This window comes from Polistes fuscatus, unplaced genomic scaffold (assembly GCF_010416935.1).
Source record: "Polistes fuscatus isolate 324 unplaced genomic scaffold, CU_Pfus_HIC Scaffold3, whole genome shotgun sequence".
Taxonomy (NCBI): domain Eukaryota; kingdom Metazoa; phylum Arthropoda; class Insecta; order Hymenoptera; family Vespidae; genus Polistes; species Polistes fuscatus.
In genome coordinates this window covers 13,173,233-13,190,678 of record NW_025113107.1, presented here as the reverse complement: position 1 = coordinate 13,190,678, position 17,446 = coordinate 13,173,233, and the positions used below count along the sequence as shown (strand labels likewise).

Genomic DNA, 17,446 nt, shown 5'->3' with positions numbered 1-17,446 from the left:
TATTAAATATCTTGCACAAGAATATTGTAAATCTATAATATATATATTATATAACATTTATTGCGATAGGACAATAACAAATATTTTTCTAAAATTTATATAATACGACTAATAAAATGAACACAATATTTATTCGGTTTTGGTCAATTGTTCTGTCTTTTCCTTAGTAAATTTAGAAACAGTTTCATAAGCATTTGCAATATGCGAAGGACTCTCCGCAACAAATTTAATACTCGTTATAACTCCTGTATTCCATTTCGTTGCTAGCCAATGTTTAAGATCTGTGACATTGGGTATCGATGGAATCTGAGAATATATTGTAATCATTAAACGTTCTTTCCAATACAAACCGATTTAAATTTTTCAACTCACCCCTTCGGTAATTTCTGTAGGTACACTACCCTTTAAATACGGATCTACATTTTTATGTATTTTATCATAAACCTTAAGACTTTCATCATGCTTTGACCAAAGACCTTCTTGTACAGAATAATAAATAATACCACCAACTAGACTAGCTTTAATGGTGAACCTATGAAATATAACCTCAATCAGAGTATTTCAATAAATTTAGTTTAAAAAATGGTAGCATGCAAATACCATGACAATAATATTTCTTGAATCTTCCTTTTTTGTACTAACCGCACTAAACCCATAATATATGTTATAAATTACTTTTTCTTTCTTTTAATATCTATGGGTTTACGAAAGAAGGCACCTTCTACCTATCAGAAATAAGAAATTACGTAAAGTATAATAAATGTGAAATTTCGACTGATACAAGTAAAATATAAGACTAGAATATATATTTTAATAAATTTGATATTATATTATGAAAGTTTTTAATTAAATTTAATGTATTTATACTTACACGTGAAGTATCACATTTGTATTACGATAAATGATTAATATGTCATTGACGCACGTAGTACTAGAATACGACGAATGAATATATGTGGTAAAAAATGGCGGGTAAATGTTTTTACCAAATTTGATTGTATATTTATAATCTAATCAAAATTCATTATCTCCATTATTTATAATTTTTTTTTTTTAAATCCATTTATTATTATTAGTATATATTTTTTTATTTATAAGAATATAATTATGTTGTATGTTACATGTTGCATGTTGCACGTTGCATGCTGGGGTGCTTATGCTTTATTTATTGCACTTATCTTGCTTTACTTTTGCTTTTCGCTTAGCACGCTTATCTTAATAGTACTATTAACGTTTAAGTTTTGGTTCTAAGCTTATGGTGGTATATAATAGTGAAGTTATCTTAAAAAGCGTGAATATATTGGGCTAATTCATGAATAGATAAAAAACAGTATTCATTTATGAATAAACAGAACAATTTGTTTCGTTTTAAAAAAAAATTCACAAAATTTATATTATTATTCAAATTTTCATCTATAAAATGAGATTTTGTTTAAATTAACGTTAAGTTATCTTTTTACGCTAGATGGCAGTTTCGAGAATCGATCGGTCAAAGATATCGAATTGTGTTACACATTTAAATTATTCAATAATTTTCATTTTAGAAATAACCCAAATTTGAAAATCTTATATAACATTCCATTATGCATTATATTATTTTTACATGGATATAAAAAATAATAAATTCCAATAACAAATAATGATTTATAAAAATGTTGAGAAATATTTAGGACAACTCTCGCGTGTATGAGTGAGTGAGTAGCGTAATCGATCAAGCACACCTTGGTAACGCTGAATCCTTCTACGATTATCTATTTTCTTTTTTCTTTTTCTTTTTTTTTATTTAACGAACACGCAAAAGGAATTTCAATAGAAGATCAGTAACGTGCATAGGTGCTGCCAAGGTGCTGCTTTCCTTTGTGATAAAAAATAAAAAAAGCATCCTCCTCCTCCTCCTCCTCTGAAGTGTGTCGGCTTAGTCATCCGAATAATTTCAGTTCCAAGACTTGTAATTATGTTTTATAATTAAATACGCGTACCTAACTTTCCCTTTCGTTTGTACTTACCCTCTTTTCCTCTCTCTCTTTTTCTCTCTCGCTTTCTTCGTCTTAAAAAGCTTGTCCTGCACGTAATTGGAATGTCCACATGAGGCTGTTAAGATTTTTGCTCCGTTACTTTCCACCAGGTAAGTAAAGTTGAGGATGTTTTAAGTATAAAAGGTAAATTGCTTCGTCTACCGTTTTATCGTTAAGTCTATGAAATTTAACATCTTTTTAACTTTAAATCATTTTACAGGTCTCGCCTTGGAATACAGACAAGGCGGCGACGTCAAAACTAAGATGATCGACTTGTTGGATCTGTCCCTTGAGTAATTGAATTTTTCACTTTATTGCCATCCCCTACAGAAGACGTTCCTCATAGTAATCTATAAAATTTACCGAGTCTTTTAATATATCTTTCTTTATTATATAAATATATATTTTTTTTTATATACATCGAGGTTTGACACGTTCTATCATATAATTATACGATATTGAAATGAACAAATTCAAAAATTTGAACAATTCAAAAAAAAAAAATAGTTTGAAAATATTTCCAAATGGCAAGTTGTGTTAAATGTTAAATCGCAAAGCTTATTCTTTCAGAACTGACATAAAAGCACTGGCAGAGAGCATAAAAGCAAGTGAGCCAGTAATAACCGAAAGTGTAATGGACCAGTTAGTGGAAACATTGGAGAAACTACAGGCCAAAGTGTGCAACGCAGACGTGAAGCGTTACTATAAACATAAGACCCTTAGAACACATCTTCTTCCTTTAACTAACATAGCGTTCGATAAATTAGGTAAAAGGTACTATCGATTAAGGTCGGTCGATATAAAATTCGGTTTATATCCGTTGTATCATTAACAATACGTTAATAATTTATCTAATATAAATCTTGTAGATATAAATATTAATATAATAGATAAATAAATATTGTTTGTTGTTTTTTAATAGATGCTTGACAGGAAGCTACGACAGAACTTGTAAAGTTTGGGACATTGACACTGGAGAAGAGTTACTTACTCTCGAAGGCCATAAAAACGTTGTCTATGCCGTTTCCTTTAACAACCCGATATCGTAAGTTTGATCTAACAAGTTTACAAAATAATAAACGATATTTATTGAAATCATCTATCATATTTTCCAGAGACAAAATCGTAACCGGATCTTTCGATAAAACAGCAAACGTATGGTGTTCACGTACTGGTCATTGTTTGCTTACATTGTGGGGTCACGTAGGTGAGGTTGTGGTAGCCAAATTTTCACCCGCGCAAAACAAATTGGCTACGGGTTCTCTCGATTCTACGTCAAGGATATTTAATCTTACGACAGGTAAAAAATACATTTCTAGGGCAATAAATGAATCTCGAGTATCCGTGAGAGAGAGAGGACGTTGAAAGAATCAAAAAATGTAGAACAGATGTTAAACGTTAAGTTTGAATGGAAGTTTTTTCGTTTTTATCGAAAGAACGAGAATAAAGATGGGATCTGAATGGAGGCCAATTCGACAGGTCAAGAATTGGGTTTGCTGAAGGGTCACACGGCGGAAATAATTGCGCTTCATTACAACGAGGATGGAAATCAGATCATAACGGGTTCCTTCGATGGCACCATCAGCGTCTGGGATACAAGGACTTTTACGTTAGTTTCAATTTTATTTCCTTTTTCTTGTTTGTATCTTTATTTTTATCCGTGAATTTTCTTTTATTATCTAGACGAGTTTGCGTATTGATCGGGCATCGTTCGGAACTATCCAATTGTCTTTACAACTTCGATTGTACTCTGATAGCGTCCTCTTCGATGGATAAAACCGCTAAAGTCTGGGACACCAGGAAAAACGCTTGTCTGGCCACGTTATTGGGCCACGACGACGAAGTTCTCGACTTAACCTTTGACAACAAGGGCAAGAAATTGGCCACAGCTAGCAGCGATACTACGGCAAGAGTTTGGGACACCAATACGGATTTTAAACAACTTTCGATCATGCAGGGTCATCGAGAGGAAGTTTCGAAAGGTAATATATTTATATCTTACTTTATTTGTTGTTTGTTTATTCTTAATCCTTATTTTTAAAACACCCAGAAGTTTTGTTCGAAAAGCAAAGTTCACTTTTCGTTCATTCGCATCGTGTCCAGTTTGTTTCAGTCCAAGCGGTCACCACCTTTTGACCTCTTCTCTGGACAAAACTGCTCGTTTATGGTCTCTAGAATCCGGATATTGCGTGCAGAAACTCGAGGGTCACGTCGACGATGTATTTAGTTGCGCATTTTCATATACCGGTGATACAATCGTAACTGCTAGCAAAGATAATACTTGCACTATTTGGAGATGACTCGATTGGTTCAAAGTTTGTCCATAGCTTTTAATCGTTATTCTTTTTATCATTTATATCATTTATTTTTATATTATTTAAAATCGTATATTTACCAATTATATACGATTTTTTCTTTTTTTTTTTTAAATAATTATTATATTATTTCACGGTACACAAAAATTTTGCTAATATAATTGTAATCTAGTTCAATGATCATTGTGGTATATATATATATACATATATATCATTTTATTATGAGAAAATAATAATTTTAATCTCGAAAAGTAGTTGCATTTCCGGTGAAAGTTTATACACGTCTATCATCCAAAGATTCGCTTGAAAACACAAGAAAGTAACGTGTGTTTAGTATAGCATATATATATATATATATATATATCACGTGTTTTAAGTAATCTATTGTCCACTATAATATTAACATAAATATTAGATATTAGACAAATTGAATGTTTACAAAAAGAAAAAGAAAAAGTAGGCTAAATATTCTCAATTGTAATACTTAGATATATATATATATAAAGTATATGTCAATTATTGCACGCGATTTTATTATATTTATTGTAAAATCGTAATGTTCGTTCGACACAATTTTATCTAAAAAAAAAAAGAAGAACCCGTTAAAATGATTTAGAAAGGATAAAAAAAAAGCAAAATTTAACGACATAATAAAGAAGAAAATCATGGTTGTGTTGAAAAAAAGAAGAAAAAAACGAATGCATGCGTGTTCTTGGCCCCTTCTCTCTAACGTAAAGTTGTCGGACTCTTAGGGATCTTATAAACATTGACCGTCTTGGTGAGTAAGAGTCAGTCCTCTTATGTTCGAACTCACGAGACATCGTCGTAACGTCTTGTTGTGTGTCGTTTATATATATTATAGTCATTTTAAGAAAGGTGCTACCACAAGTGTATAACCGGTTTTTACGAAACGTGGCACGGATACTACTATATCTATATAAAATAACTGTAGTGGAACGTGAATATTATTATTATTATTATTATTTGTTATTTTTCAAGAGAGATTTTGGTCGTCTTTCGACTAACCAAAAAATAACATTTGAAAAAAACTCAAATGAAGTTGCAATATTTTCTTTTTTTTTTTTCTAACAAAGATACCGCGGGTCGACAAAAAAATTTTGCCGATATTCGCTCGTTGGTATTACAGTGTCGTAATTAAAATTAATTAGAAGAAGAAGAGGAAAAAAAAAATGTCATACGTGTATATCGTTCGTCTTTTTCAACGACGATAATAACGCACGTACGAACAAAAAAAAAGAAAACAACATTTCTCTTTGAAAAAAGATTTTTAAGCGTGCTCGTTATCATTTACCTAGAAAAAAAAAAAAAGAAAAAAAAGAAACCAAGAAAAGGTAGATAAAAATTCATACGTATACGAATATGACGAGGAGAATGCGTCGGAGTTGTGTATACGTCCTATCGTTCCAAAGCAAACGATTCTGTTGTTTTTCGTAAGGAAAAAAAAAGAAAAAAAAGTTACATTTTCGTTTGTATTTTAACGCTTCTAATGAACACTTTGAACGGTCGAGCGAATGCAAAATAATTAGCGGTGGGTTTCTCGTTGTGTCTCCGGCCTTTTGCGTCACACAATTAAACGAAGAATGTGTCCTCACTGAAATTCACAAACTCTATCCGTTCTCTTATATATATATATATATATATATATATATATATATATTTTGTGTTCAAACTATCATCAATCTAACTATCATCAAAAAAAAAAAACAAAAAGAAGTATAACTTCAAAAATCTAAATAGAAAAATTTGTAACATCTTGTTCTGGTAATCGAAGGGGTAAGTCAATTCGTCATTATCAAATATCAATAAGAATTAAAAATGAATTTATCGACAATTTTGAGTGTTACCATTAGAGAATACTTTTCGAGCACACGTTAGAAGCACACGTCCCGATCATTTTCCTCACGTTGGTCTTTCTCAAATATTAATCTCGAGAGGGAAGGAACGTTCGTTGTTCCAACTACCCTTGAGAAATACGCTGAAATGTATCTCAAATATTTCTCTAAGATTATTATCCATCTCGAGAGTGATATAACGGTGTAACCAACATGATATAAATTAATTGAGTGCACCTCGTACCTTACGAGATATTTGAATTAAATATTACCTGAGTTAAAAGTCTTTCGTTATATATACACCTTTGTGAACGTGAGTGCAAGAGAGAGAGAGAGAGAGAGGAGAGACACGCGTGGAAATTGATTACGTAAGATTTTTCGTATACCCCACTAAATTCTCTTGCCTGAAAGTGACAGGTAAACGAGAATGAAATACGCGAGTGTCTCCCAGAAGTGGCTGGACGAGAAAGAATTTAAAGTGTTCGCTATTAAAAAGTGCTTCACTTTTTATCTTATCTGCTTAAAATTACATTCTTTTTTTTTCCCTTCTTCTTCTTCTTCTTTTTCTTACTCTTTTCTTTTCATAACATTTTTACAATTTAACGAAAAGATCGTTACCTTATTTGCTGTTAGATAAGAGATTCGTGGCAAATCGTAATCAAGAATCTCGTTAGTTGTTACTGAAAAAATAAAAAATAGCGGATATTATGCAAATATTGCAAACATTATTATCGAAGGATAGAATTAATGTCGGAAAGAAATTACACGTTTCAAGTGAATCGAACTTTGTGTGTATGTTGTTTATGATTTTCAAGGATTGCAAACATACTTAACGTGTATATATATATTATATAGTTTATTTATTTATTTATTTTTTTCAAAGATTAAGCATGACATAAATATTTTCCCAGATGATTGAAATTTTCATGGCTAAAGTAAAAAACTGTAGTTAATACAAATACACACACACACACACACATATACACGATCAAATTCCTCGTATACTTCTACATATCTTATCTCTCAGCCTTACATCGATTATTCCACCGACTGACCTTCCTTTTTTAGTTCTATGTCAAGGCTAGTCGATTACTATGCCAGCTAAAGCGTAAAGAAAATCTTTTACGTCAACGTCTGACAAAGACGTAGATAATTTTTCTTCAATAATTTATCACACGAAGTTTCTTTATCGCCTTTTTTTCTTTTTTATCTTTTCCTCTTCAATTCGTTAACGAAACGTTGAAAAATATAAAACGTATATTTACCGTTCGGCAAAATTAAAGTATCGTTGGAAGGAAATAATTAAAAAAAAAAAAAAAAAAGTAAAAGAAAAAAAATAAAATAAAATGAAATAAAATGAAATAAAATAAAAAAAAAAAGTAACTCGTTTAAGATCGTAAAGAGAAAAAGTAAATTCTGCGTACGCAATCACGTGGAAAAAAACGGTAGAAAGGTTACTAATGGGGAAATCGTGTTGAACTTAAAGATGGTCCCGCTCGAGAGCCCTTACGTTCAGTCTTCGGCACGTTTTCTCTGTCCGTTCTGGAAATTTCCCGACCATTTTTACAATATATATATATATATATATATATATATATATTTATTTGAATTTTTTATCATTTTAATAGACCACGTTTTTTTGACGAACAACAAACGAATATTTCAAGGAAAAATATTAAGCAATAAAAAATGACAAAACCGTGCCGATGAACAAACAATTATTTACTAATTTACCTTACTTGCATAATTGACGCAAAACTTTTGATAAAAGTCATTTGAATAAGCTTATCTTTCGGAAAAGAACAAAAAATATACGTTTGTTTTGTTATTTTACGGATAATTATATTCATCGTTTATATTATTTCGTTATCTAATATACGTTTGAAATTCGTTCTTAACGATGGAAGAAACATTTGTAATCTATAAAGCCTTGACTTTCGATTAATCTTTTTTTCCGTTTTTTCTTTTTTTCTTCTTCGATACGCGTGCATCTCGACGATAAACTGCATCCGCCTGATAATTGGTCGTGTTTGTGTTCATTACAAAATAAGCAACGTCATAAGATGATAATAACTCTTATTGTATTATTTTGATATTAATTTTGTTTTCGTAGAAAGTGATTTTTCATTCTATCTTCGTTTAAATATCACAATCGTAAAAAACGAAATATATATTTATATATTTCCTTGTAATTTTTTAAAGAGAATAATTAAAATAATATATTTGAAGTTGAGCACACCAACCGTGACAAACTTTTGACACCTAATATTTCTATATGCGAGCTTAGCATGAATTTACCGACTGGTTCGAGAAGACGTGCTTGAAAAAAATATCACGGTCAATGCATAATAATTTAACCAACGCGAGTAGGCCTATTATCCTTTTACTTCGGACAACCATGAGCTCTATTAACGTTCATTCGCACCTATCAGACATTGTCTTACTGCCCCAAGAAGAATCTTCCCGATGCGTATTCGCGACCCCTTAACGTAATTTAACGTTATACATATATTCAAACGTTTTATTATAATAACATAAGAAGTATCTAAACTATAACTATGAACAATCTTATCGATATTCGAAATATTTAATATCTAAAAAAAAAAAAAAAGAAAAACACAATTTATTTGGAAATGTTTTCGAACGTTTGCGAACGTTTTCCTTCGTGGGTTTTTTTCTTTTCTTTTTTCATTTTTATTCAAACGAACCAATTTCAAACGTAGTCCTATCCATCCCTTAACAAGATTGATTCGATTATAATCGGTAAGAACGGTTGTTGGATGGTCATTGAATTAACTTGCACGGGTCCGCAAACACGCGTTACCGGAGGTTGAAACAACTCGTTATCGATGAACGCGTCCGCGATTGGTAAACGCTTAGGCAAATAGCGGAAATTTCATGATTAACGGAGATAACGGTGGATATACGCACGATCGTTATTTCCTGGCTCTTATCCCAAAATTACGGTACAGTGTGTTTTGTAACGTTGGTGAACGTTCGTCAATGAGATGAACGATTGTGATGAGTGATCACGATTGTCTAAAATCGATACAAATTATTTTCAATGAATATTAATAACGCGTATCATTTTCACGAAGAAATTCTAATGATACATTAATTCGTATAATAAAAAAAAAATTCATTCAAAAGTAAATGATATTTAACGTTGACGAATTTTGTGTGTGTGTTTTAGATAACGTTCAAGATGACTACAGGTATCGACAATTTGGGCTTCGACTCGGTTAACCCCTCGGTAAGTTTGTTCATCAAATTTCCTAATGACGAATAATTCCTTTCTTTTACTACCCTTTTTACCTTTTGCAAATAAAATGATTGACAATTGGAATATTTTCTTCGATGTAATCAAAATTCGATAGATTGTTAGATTTCGTTTAGATTCAAAAAAAAGGTGAGTGGGTGGGGGGTTATGGTTTGAAATGAAAACGATTAGATAGAAATAAATTATCAAATATTGTCCAAGAAATGTTATTATATCGATTCGTATGAAAAGTGAAGCTTGCGAAGAGATACGTCAACGTGCTTTGCCTATTCCCGAGGTTAGTCTTCCACAGTTCACATATACTTATGCAAATTTTCGAGCCTTGGCGGGATGCAAATTTTCTCCGAACGCAAACACCGCAGGGACAGGTAAAACGCCCTTAGGATATCGCAGTTGTTTATTCCCACAGGATATCTCTCTCTCTCTCTCTCTCTCTCGAGAAAGGATACAACAACCGTAGCACCGTTGCCGGAACTCGCCTAGCTTATCGTTTTCGCTATACCTACGAAGATCCTACCTACGAGCAACGACAAACTTTACTCTTATGCGAAACAACAACAAAAAAATACAAGAAAAGTAAGAGAGAGAGAGAGGGAGAGGGAGATAATAAAAACGTTATCCAAGAGTAACTTCTTTTACGTTAAAAAAAATTTTAAATGGGTACTCTCATAGTCTCTTTTAAAATATCATCACCTACCACAGTTTACGAATAAGATTTTCAAAAGAAAAATATAACTCGCGATAAAGGATCGATTAATCTTTCTCGAGCATATGTATTATATATATATATTATTTATTTATATTATTATATTTTTTATTTTATATATTTATTATATTTTTTATTTTTATTATTATATTTTTTATTTTATATATTTATTATATTATTTATATTTTATATTATTATATTTTTTATTTTATATATTTATTATATTATTATATATATATATATATAAGATTTTCAAAAGAAAAATATAACTCGCGATAAAGGATCGATTAATCTATCTCGAGCATATGTATTATATATATATATATTTATTTATATTATATTTTTTATTTTATATATTTATTATATTTTTTATTTTATATTATTATTATATTATTATTTATTTATATAATTTTTATTTTATATATTTATTATATTATTTATATTTATATTATTATAATTTTTATTTATATGTTTATTATATTATTTATTTATATTTTATATTTTTATTTTATATATTATTATTTATATATATATATATATATAAGATTTTCAAAAGAAAAATATAACTTGCGATAAAGGATCGATTAATCTATCTCGAGTATATGTATTATATATATACCTATCTATTTTCCCATCTATTTACCTATCTACACAAAGAGCACCTATGCAAATAAACATATGTAGGTGGTTTGTTTCAATGCATATTCATTCCGTAACGCGTTAAGCTCGATTGATGATGATTCACCACGCTCAATTTCAATCAAAATCACTCGAAATCTCTCTCTCTCTCTCTCTCGTTTTCAACTGAATGAAAAATTGAACGAATGTTTAAATGAACACTCGATCCATCTCGAGTCCCTCTTTTTTTTCTTTTTTCTTCTTTTTGTTTTATTCCAACCTAGCGAAGTAATCATATCCTTATCAGAGGGAAAGAAAAAAGCAATTGAAAGGGTGGTGGGTGGTTTCATTTGGAACACACGTCGTCGCAGATTTCAATAATTCGACCTATTTGGAAGGAGAGATAAGAGGAAAGCTGAAAAAATTAGTGGAGAGACAAAAATTGTCGTCAAAGAGTAGAAGAGGACCCCACCAACCACCAACTCTGCCAGGCAGCACACTGTGCTTCCTGACTTTCCCCTTTCTTTCCTCGTTCCTAATTTTTTTCTTTTTTCTTTTTTCTTCTTTTTTTTTTTTGGTTTGTTTCCTCGGCCATTGTTGTCATTATCGTTCGGGATTATTCCTAAAGAGTGAGGACACGGTCTCTCACTAGCAGTTCATTTGCGTGATGGTTGTTGGTTCGCGGTTAATGCCCGGAAGGTACGTTTGTGTCGTAATTACGATGAGTAGCAGCCCAGCGTACGTTTCACGATGAGATGTCGAAGAGAAAAATAATGGATGGAAAAGGAACGGTTATATGCGGAGTTTAGGGTAACGGCTTACAATCGTTGGAACGATTTTCTTTCCTCGGCTATAAGTTTAATGGATCGCGTCTACACATTTCTTTTTTTTTCCATGAATCGTCGAAAGAATCACTATTACGATTATAGAAGCTTCTTTTTTTGTTTTTCATTATTCCGTGGTGTAATTTAATTGATTAAAACAAGAAATATGATAATAATAATAATAATAATAATTTACGAATTTTCATGAATCGTCGAAAGAGAGTGGACTCTTAGGATTATAGAAGTTTCTTTTCTATTTCTATTTTTCATTCTTCTGTGTGTAATTTAATTAATTAGAAATATAATAATAATAATAATAATAATAATAATAATAATAATAATAATAATAATTTACAAATTTTTATGAATCGTTGAAAGAGAGTGGACTCTTAGGATTATAGAAGCTTCTTTTCTTTTTTTATTTTTCATTCTTCTGTGTGTAATTTAATTATATTAGAAAAAGAAATATAATAATAATAATAATTTACGAATTTTCATGAATCGTCGAAAGAACGACTATTAGGTTTATAAAAGCTTTCTTTTTGTTTTTATTCATTTTTAATTTAATTGATTAGAAAATAATATTAATAATAATAATAATAATAATAATAATAATAATAATTTACCATCGTTGATAGATTATATTCGTTAAGTATACTACAGGTTCCAAGTGAAGGGTAGATTTTTCATAAAAAAAAAGAAAAAAGAAAAAAGAAGAAAAAAAAAGGGAGAGAGAAAAAAAATAAAAGATAATGATGGTTCGAGGAGAAATTCAAAAAGAGAGCTGCTGCGTTCGTTAGCTGTGTATTCGATCGAATGAATTCGAGTGAGGAAGAGTGGAGAACAGAGAAAGAGAGAGGAACGAATAAATAATTGCAATCTCGGTTTACGAGATTCCGCTTGTCGGTCAAATGCCATTTCATTTGCATTAACGAACCGTACGATCTATGTACATATGTATGTATACATAAATACATCCGTAGGTAGTTACATCCACTTTATCCACCTACAAAATCCACTTACTTATTATTTACAAACTCAAAGTTAACTGGCATGTAGATATCGTACATATATGTATATATATACATACTTATAATTCAACTTGTAATTCAAGAATGAAAATTTGAACGGCACGAGATCGAACGATTCTTCGAAATAATAAGAAAACATAATAACGAAATCATTGCATTCGTGATTCGTCGAAATCGACAAAGGTAGAAACGTTTATTGTATAATTTCCAAGTGACGTTTAACATAATGCATTTTAAACGATCGGAAATAGAATGGTAAATCGATTCGTAACACGTATATATTAAGAAAATGCGACTTTTCGATGTTGTACAAAGTAGAGAAAGAATACACACACACATATACACATATATACAGAGAAATAGAGAAAGAGAAACGTAAACGGTGATGATGGTGGCAAAAGTTTCGATGCTAAATGCGTTCGAGCTCGGTTACACGTGGATAGAAACGTGGTTCTTATGTTGGTTTTTTTTTTTTTCTTTTTTTTTCTCAGCATAGAGAAGCACTCTATGCGATCTCTTTCTTTTCAAAGGGGGAGGAAAAAATACGTGACGATATGAAAGAACGTACCAGCAGGAATATCGGGGAAAGCCGGAAGCATCTACAAAAGAGTGAGAGAGAGAGAGAGAGAGAGAGCTCTTGTGAGGCTCGTTTCATTTTGAATATGGCGCGCCAAAAGAAGTCAACGTAGAAAAGTCATACTAAAATGTATTCCATTACACGAGCAACCAACTTTGAAAAAGAGATCGTTTGATATATAGAAATATATATATATATGGTATTTTCTCGTTTCCGAATGGCTTCGAATTTTTACGACACTTTTTTCCCACAGAAATATAAAAACAAGTAACAGGGAATCGCGTGAGAAGCCATTAAACGAAAAGAAGAAAAAGAAAATATGAATTTTTGTTAAAACGATGGTGGGTGGCGCAATTTAAAAAGTAAACGCGAATATTTTTTTCTTATTTTCATTTTGCATATTATTATTCCATTTTGTTCGATTCATTTTCAACAACGAAGAACGGAATAAAAAAAAAAAAACTGGTGTGCGTACTTATGTACGCACGTAAGAAGTTATACTTCTTTGCCGTACCAAAACGAACATAACCTCAATAATCTCAAAAATAACTTCAAAAAAAAAACTTCGAAGAAAAAAAATAACTTAAAAAGAAAAAACTGGTGTGTGTACTTATGTACGCACGTAAGAAGTTATACTTCTTTGCCGTACCAAAACGAACATAACCTCAATAACCTAAAAAATAACTTTAAAAAATAACTTAACAAAAAAAGAATTATTATATTTATTATTATTATTTTATAAAAAAAGGAAAGAAACATATTTTCAATCGATCGATATATTATATATATTAGAAAGAATAATAAAATATCATAATATATGCCATGGCACAGTGATAGTATTAGTTCCCGCTCGATCATTTAAGTAAAGCAGCGCTGAGTTCGATTAGTATTTGGATGGTGACCCGCTTGAGAAAAAAGGGGAAAGAAGAAAAGAAGACAATTCATGCCGTAATGAAATCTCTTTGCCGCGCGTCGTAAATACCGACAAACTGCATGGTGTCGTTTTTTCCGACGCTCGGAACAAAATCACTCCCCATTACCATTTTCCCCAACGCGCCAAAAGAAGTATAACTTCAAAAATAAAAGAAAAGAAAAGATCGAAGATAGTTACGTATCGAGTTATTATAGTACGTGACGAGCAGTCGATTGGTTTGGTTTGACGAGACGAGAACATTCGGTAGTCCCGGTGAATACTATTATTACACATTACTATCATTACGTAGGCGTGTTTCGAAACCCATTAATAAATTCAATGAAGAATTATGAAAAACTTCCTCCTGTTATAGAGAATGGACCACCCGCGTACATGCGTGACACGCGCCAATGACGACAGATGCTTGCTTTTTATAAGCTTACGTTTCTTTTTTTTTCGGGGAGATACAATAACGTTGTCGATCTACTGATTTTCATTCTTTTTATTTAAAAAAAATAAAAAAAAAATAAGCCACGAAGATATCATTTAACAACAATCGTATATTTTACCATAAATTCACCGATGATATCGATAAAAAAAGGTAGAAGATAAAATGAGAAGATGGGGGGGGGGTGGTTAAATATTACAAACAAACAAAAGAAAACTGGAAGAAAAAGACGAAGCGGGAAATTAAGAGGATCGACGAGGGGAAAAAAGAAAAAAACACAAATACGAAAACTTCGTTCGCGCCATTCGCCGCCCGCCACCCGATTTGACCCGGTTTTTTTTGTTTTTAATTCTTCGATAAGCGTCGTTTTCCTAACCAACGGGTGAATGATCGCAAAACGAAACGCGCGAGAGAGAGAGAGAGAGAGATTTGCGTTAGATCCAATCAATAATGCAAACTCTACGGAGGAGTTTCGTTGAAAAAAAAAGAAAAAGAAAAAGTAAAGAAAAAGTAGAAAGAAAAAGAAGAAAAAAAAAATATATATTAAACCCAGCCCGTCGTCAATGGGAGTCCTTTATCATTGGGTACTCTTTTGCACGGGTTAACAGCAAACCCATTCGCCATCTTTTCGAAGTGAACTCGGCCAAACTGGCCTGCCTGCCGGACGGCAGGCAGCCACTTCAAAAGAGGAAGCCATGAATCTTTATTAAATCCACGAAATTTATGTCATGGCGGTCGCGTGGCTCGGGTAATGTGCGATAGACCTACCCTTTTCTATCTCATATATATATATATATATATATATATTATATCTATATAAATGCAGGTATTTCATATATATATAGCTAGTATGAGTATTTATTTACCTTCTCCCTCTCGATATATAACGACAATCCCCCGTCCCCCCAACCCCGTACCCCTTCTCCTTCCCCCTTCCTTCCTCACCCCACCCTACCCCTTCTCCTTCCCCCTTCCTTCCTCAGCACCCGTTGCAACGTCTTCTGTAGACGTTTGCTCCCGACACAACATTGAATCCTTCCTCCGAGCTTTAACAACCAACTGGGACACGCGCCGATCCATTGTCGGTTTTAATGCTCATACGTTGATCTCAACCCCCCTACCCCACCCCACTCCCAACTCCCTCTATCTCATCTTTGCTACCACCTTTCCTTTCATTTGACACCGTATATAGCGTAATAACTCATGGGAGGAGATAGGTCTCCCTATGATAGAATTTCTGTCCATAATATGATCGAATAATAACGAAAATTATTCGATTTTTTGTACAATATTTATTTTGTTTATTGTATTGTTTCTTTTTGTAATCAATAAAATTACTTTCCATGTTAAAGTGAAACGTTAATTTTATAAACTCGCGAACTTTTGGCTTCGTTCTATAATAATTAAAGAAAAAAAAGTCTTTTTTTTTGGTTTTGTTTTTTTTTTCTACTTCTATCATTCTCACAACTATGTTTTTTCTCGGATGGTAAGATAGGGTATGATGATTAAATGTAAAGAAAATAAACAATTGACGAGATTATAAAGAAATAAAGTAAGGAGAAGCGTTAATTATCGAGTTGGATGAAAGATTCGTTGTTTTTGAATCATTCGTACGTGATCCTCGAGAGACGAATAATAATATTTTATACGAAGAAATAAGTATGACAGTTAGAAGGAAGAAATGGAATAAGATGGTACGTGTTAACGGTAATCGTGCGTGGGATTTAGGTCAGGAAGTAAGTATTTAAAAATATGTCTTACGTGCAGAAGAAGAGTATTAGTACGTCTCGAATGGTGAAAAAGAAACTAAATGTTCAATTCCATTATCAACTTCCTCCTTTTATCTTCTCTAATGTAAAAGAGGAAACGATAAAGGAGAGGAATGAAGGGTAAGAGGGGTGGACAGTGTTATGGTAGTCTTAAGAGATGTTGAATTTTCTTTCTCTCTCTTTCTCTCTTTCTTTAATTGTACAAAATACCTGAGTGTTATCGTTACCGTCCAGACTTTCTTACTGATCTTCTAAGAATATCAAACGTAACTTACGTTATATTAGCAATTATTTCTTTGACAAATGTTCTCGGAACATTTGATCGTCGATTTGCATACTAGAAATTCCTCCCCCACCACTTGTTACGTTACATTGCCACGACACGTTTTATTTTATTTGCTTTGACGTCAGTAATAATCATATTCTTCCGTAATCTTATAAAAAGTCACGAACGACGAGTTGGATATTACATTCGTGTGGATAGTTATAATTATTTGACAATTAGTAAGAAGATATTATCGTCGATTAAAAATCGTATAATGTAAGTTACTTTTAATTTATTTATTTATATATACATGAATATTATTTCTTTCTTTCATATATATATGTTTATATATGTGTATGTGTGTTTTATCCTTTCTCCGTGCTTGTTAATATTTATTACGTTTGTTCGAGGGGGTATTTTTTTGTATTCATGAGGATTTTATTTGATCGTTTTTTAACGTTAGGAGACGGCAGATATATGGGATCTAAATGTTAACACGAAAATATCGCGCGGGCTCGTTGGATTTAAATAAAAAAGTCCTATATGAGAATGGAACGCGAAGCGTAATAAACTTTTTGCATCTCGCGCGTCATTTTAAACGGCTAGCCGTGCTGGATGCTTTAATATCCCCGTGGCTTAACAAAAACGTAATAACCGGAGACTCGACGAGTTTACTGTAAAAAAAAAAAAAAGAAAAGAAAAGAAGAAAGTAAAAAAAAAAAAAAAAGCAAAAGTTCAATCGCAATTATTAATTGAAATTTTCTCGTAGCAGAGAAATGATTTCTTTTCTGTTTTCCTTGCTTGTAATTGCTTAATACGAATAAAAATATAT

At 31.7% G+C, this 17,446-nt stretch overlaps 3 protein-coding genes and 1 long non-coding RNA gene across 7 annotated transcripts in view; 2 read left to right on the top strand and 2 right to left on the bottom strand.

The window, feature by feature from the left end:
- Positions 1-112: 112 nt before the first annotated feature.
- Positions 113-970, bottom strand: LOC122520123. Of its 4 annotated transcripts, none has more exons than XM_043640115.1 (4): positions 872-970; positions 601-725; positions 373-532; positions 113-306 (listed from the first exon to the last, which is right to left on the bottom strand). In XM_043640115.1, exons 2-4 carry the CDS (start codon positions 654-656, stop codon positions 130-132), a joined length of 393 nt encoding a protein of 130 aa, XP_043496050.1. In that variant the 5' UTR covers positions 657-725; positions 872-970; the 3' UTR covers positions 113-129. The 4 variants fall into 4 exon arrangements, with proteins under 4 accessions (XP_043496050.1, XP_043496052.1, XP_043496051.1 ...); XM_043640117.1 differs by having other exon boundaries at positions 643-725; positions 872-969; XM_043640116.1 differs by having other exon boundaries at positions 601-721; positions 872-899.
- A 1,063-nt stretch (positions 971-2,033) lies between these two features.
- LOC122520122 (dynein assembly factor with WDR repeat domains 1-like) lies at positions 2,034-4,371 on the top strand. Its single transcript, XM_043640113.1, has 8 exons — positions 2,034-2,125; positions 2,236-2,308; positions 2,586-2,789; positions 2,938-3,060; positions 3,131-3,315; positions 3,495-3,624; positions 3,699-3,997; positions 4,119-4,371. Exons 1-8 carry the CDS (start codon positions 2,086-2,088, stop codon positions 4,313-4,315), a joined length of 1,251 nt encoding a protein of 416 aa, XP_043496048.1. The 5' UTR covers positions 2,034-2,085; the 3' UTR covers positions 4,316-4,371.
- Positions 4,372-6,735: 2,364 nt separating this feature from the next.
- LOC122520125 lies at positions 6,736-16,396 on the bottom strand. Its single transcript, XR_006304445.1, has 2 exons — positions 16,342-16,396; positions 6,736-6,863 (listed from the first exon to the last, which is right to left on the bottom strand). It is a non-coding gene; the product is annotated as an uncharacterized LOC122520125 (long non-coding RNA).
- Positions 9,374-17,446, top strand: part of LOC122520121 (solute carrier organic anion transporter family member 4A1) — a 28,230-nt gene continuing 20,157 nt past the window's right edge. The window contains exon 1 of the mRNA XM_043640112.1: positions 9,374-9,436. Within this exon, the coding sequence (XP_043496047.1) occupies positions 9,389-9,436 (48 nt within the window). The 5' untranslated portion in view covers positions 9,374-9,388. The remainder of the gene's footprint in view (positions 9,437-17,446) is intronic.

Coding starts and splice junctions, on each gene's coding strand:
- LOC122520123 (XM_043640115.1), bottom strand. CDS start 656: ATGGGTTTAGTGCGGTTAGTACAAAAAAGGAAGATTCAAGAAATATTA. Junction 533..600: donor CAAGAAATATTATTGTCATG/GTATTTGCATGC, acceptor TATATTTCATAG/GTTCACCATTAAAGCTAGTC. Junction 307..372: donor CTACAGAAATTACCGAAGGG/GTGAGTTGAAAA, acceptor ATATATTCTCAG/ATTCCATCGATACCCAATGT.
- LOC122520122 (XM_043640113.1), top strand. CDS start 2,086: ATGAGGCTGTTAAGATTTTTGCTCCGTTACTTTCCACCAG. Junction 2,309..2,585: donor TTGTTGGATCTGTCCCTTGA/GTAATTGAATTT, acceptor TTATTCTTTCAG/AACTGACATAAAAGCACTGG. Junction 3,316..3,494: donor GATATTTAATCTTACGACAG/GTAAAAAATACA, acceptor CCAATTCGACAG/GTCAAGAATTGGGTTTGCTG.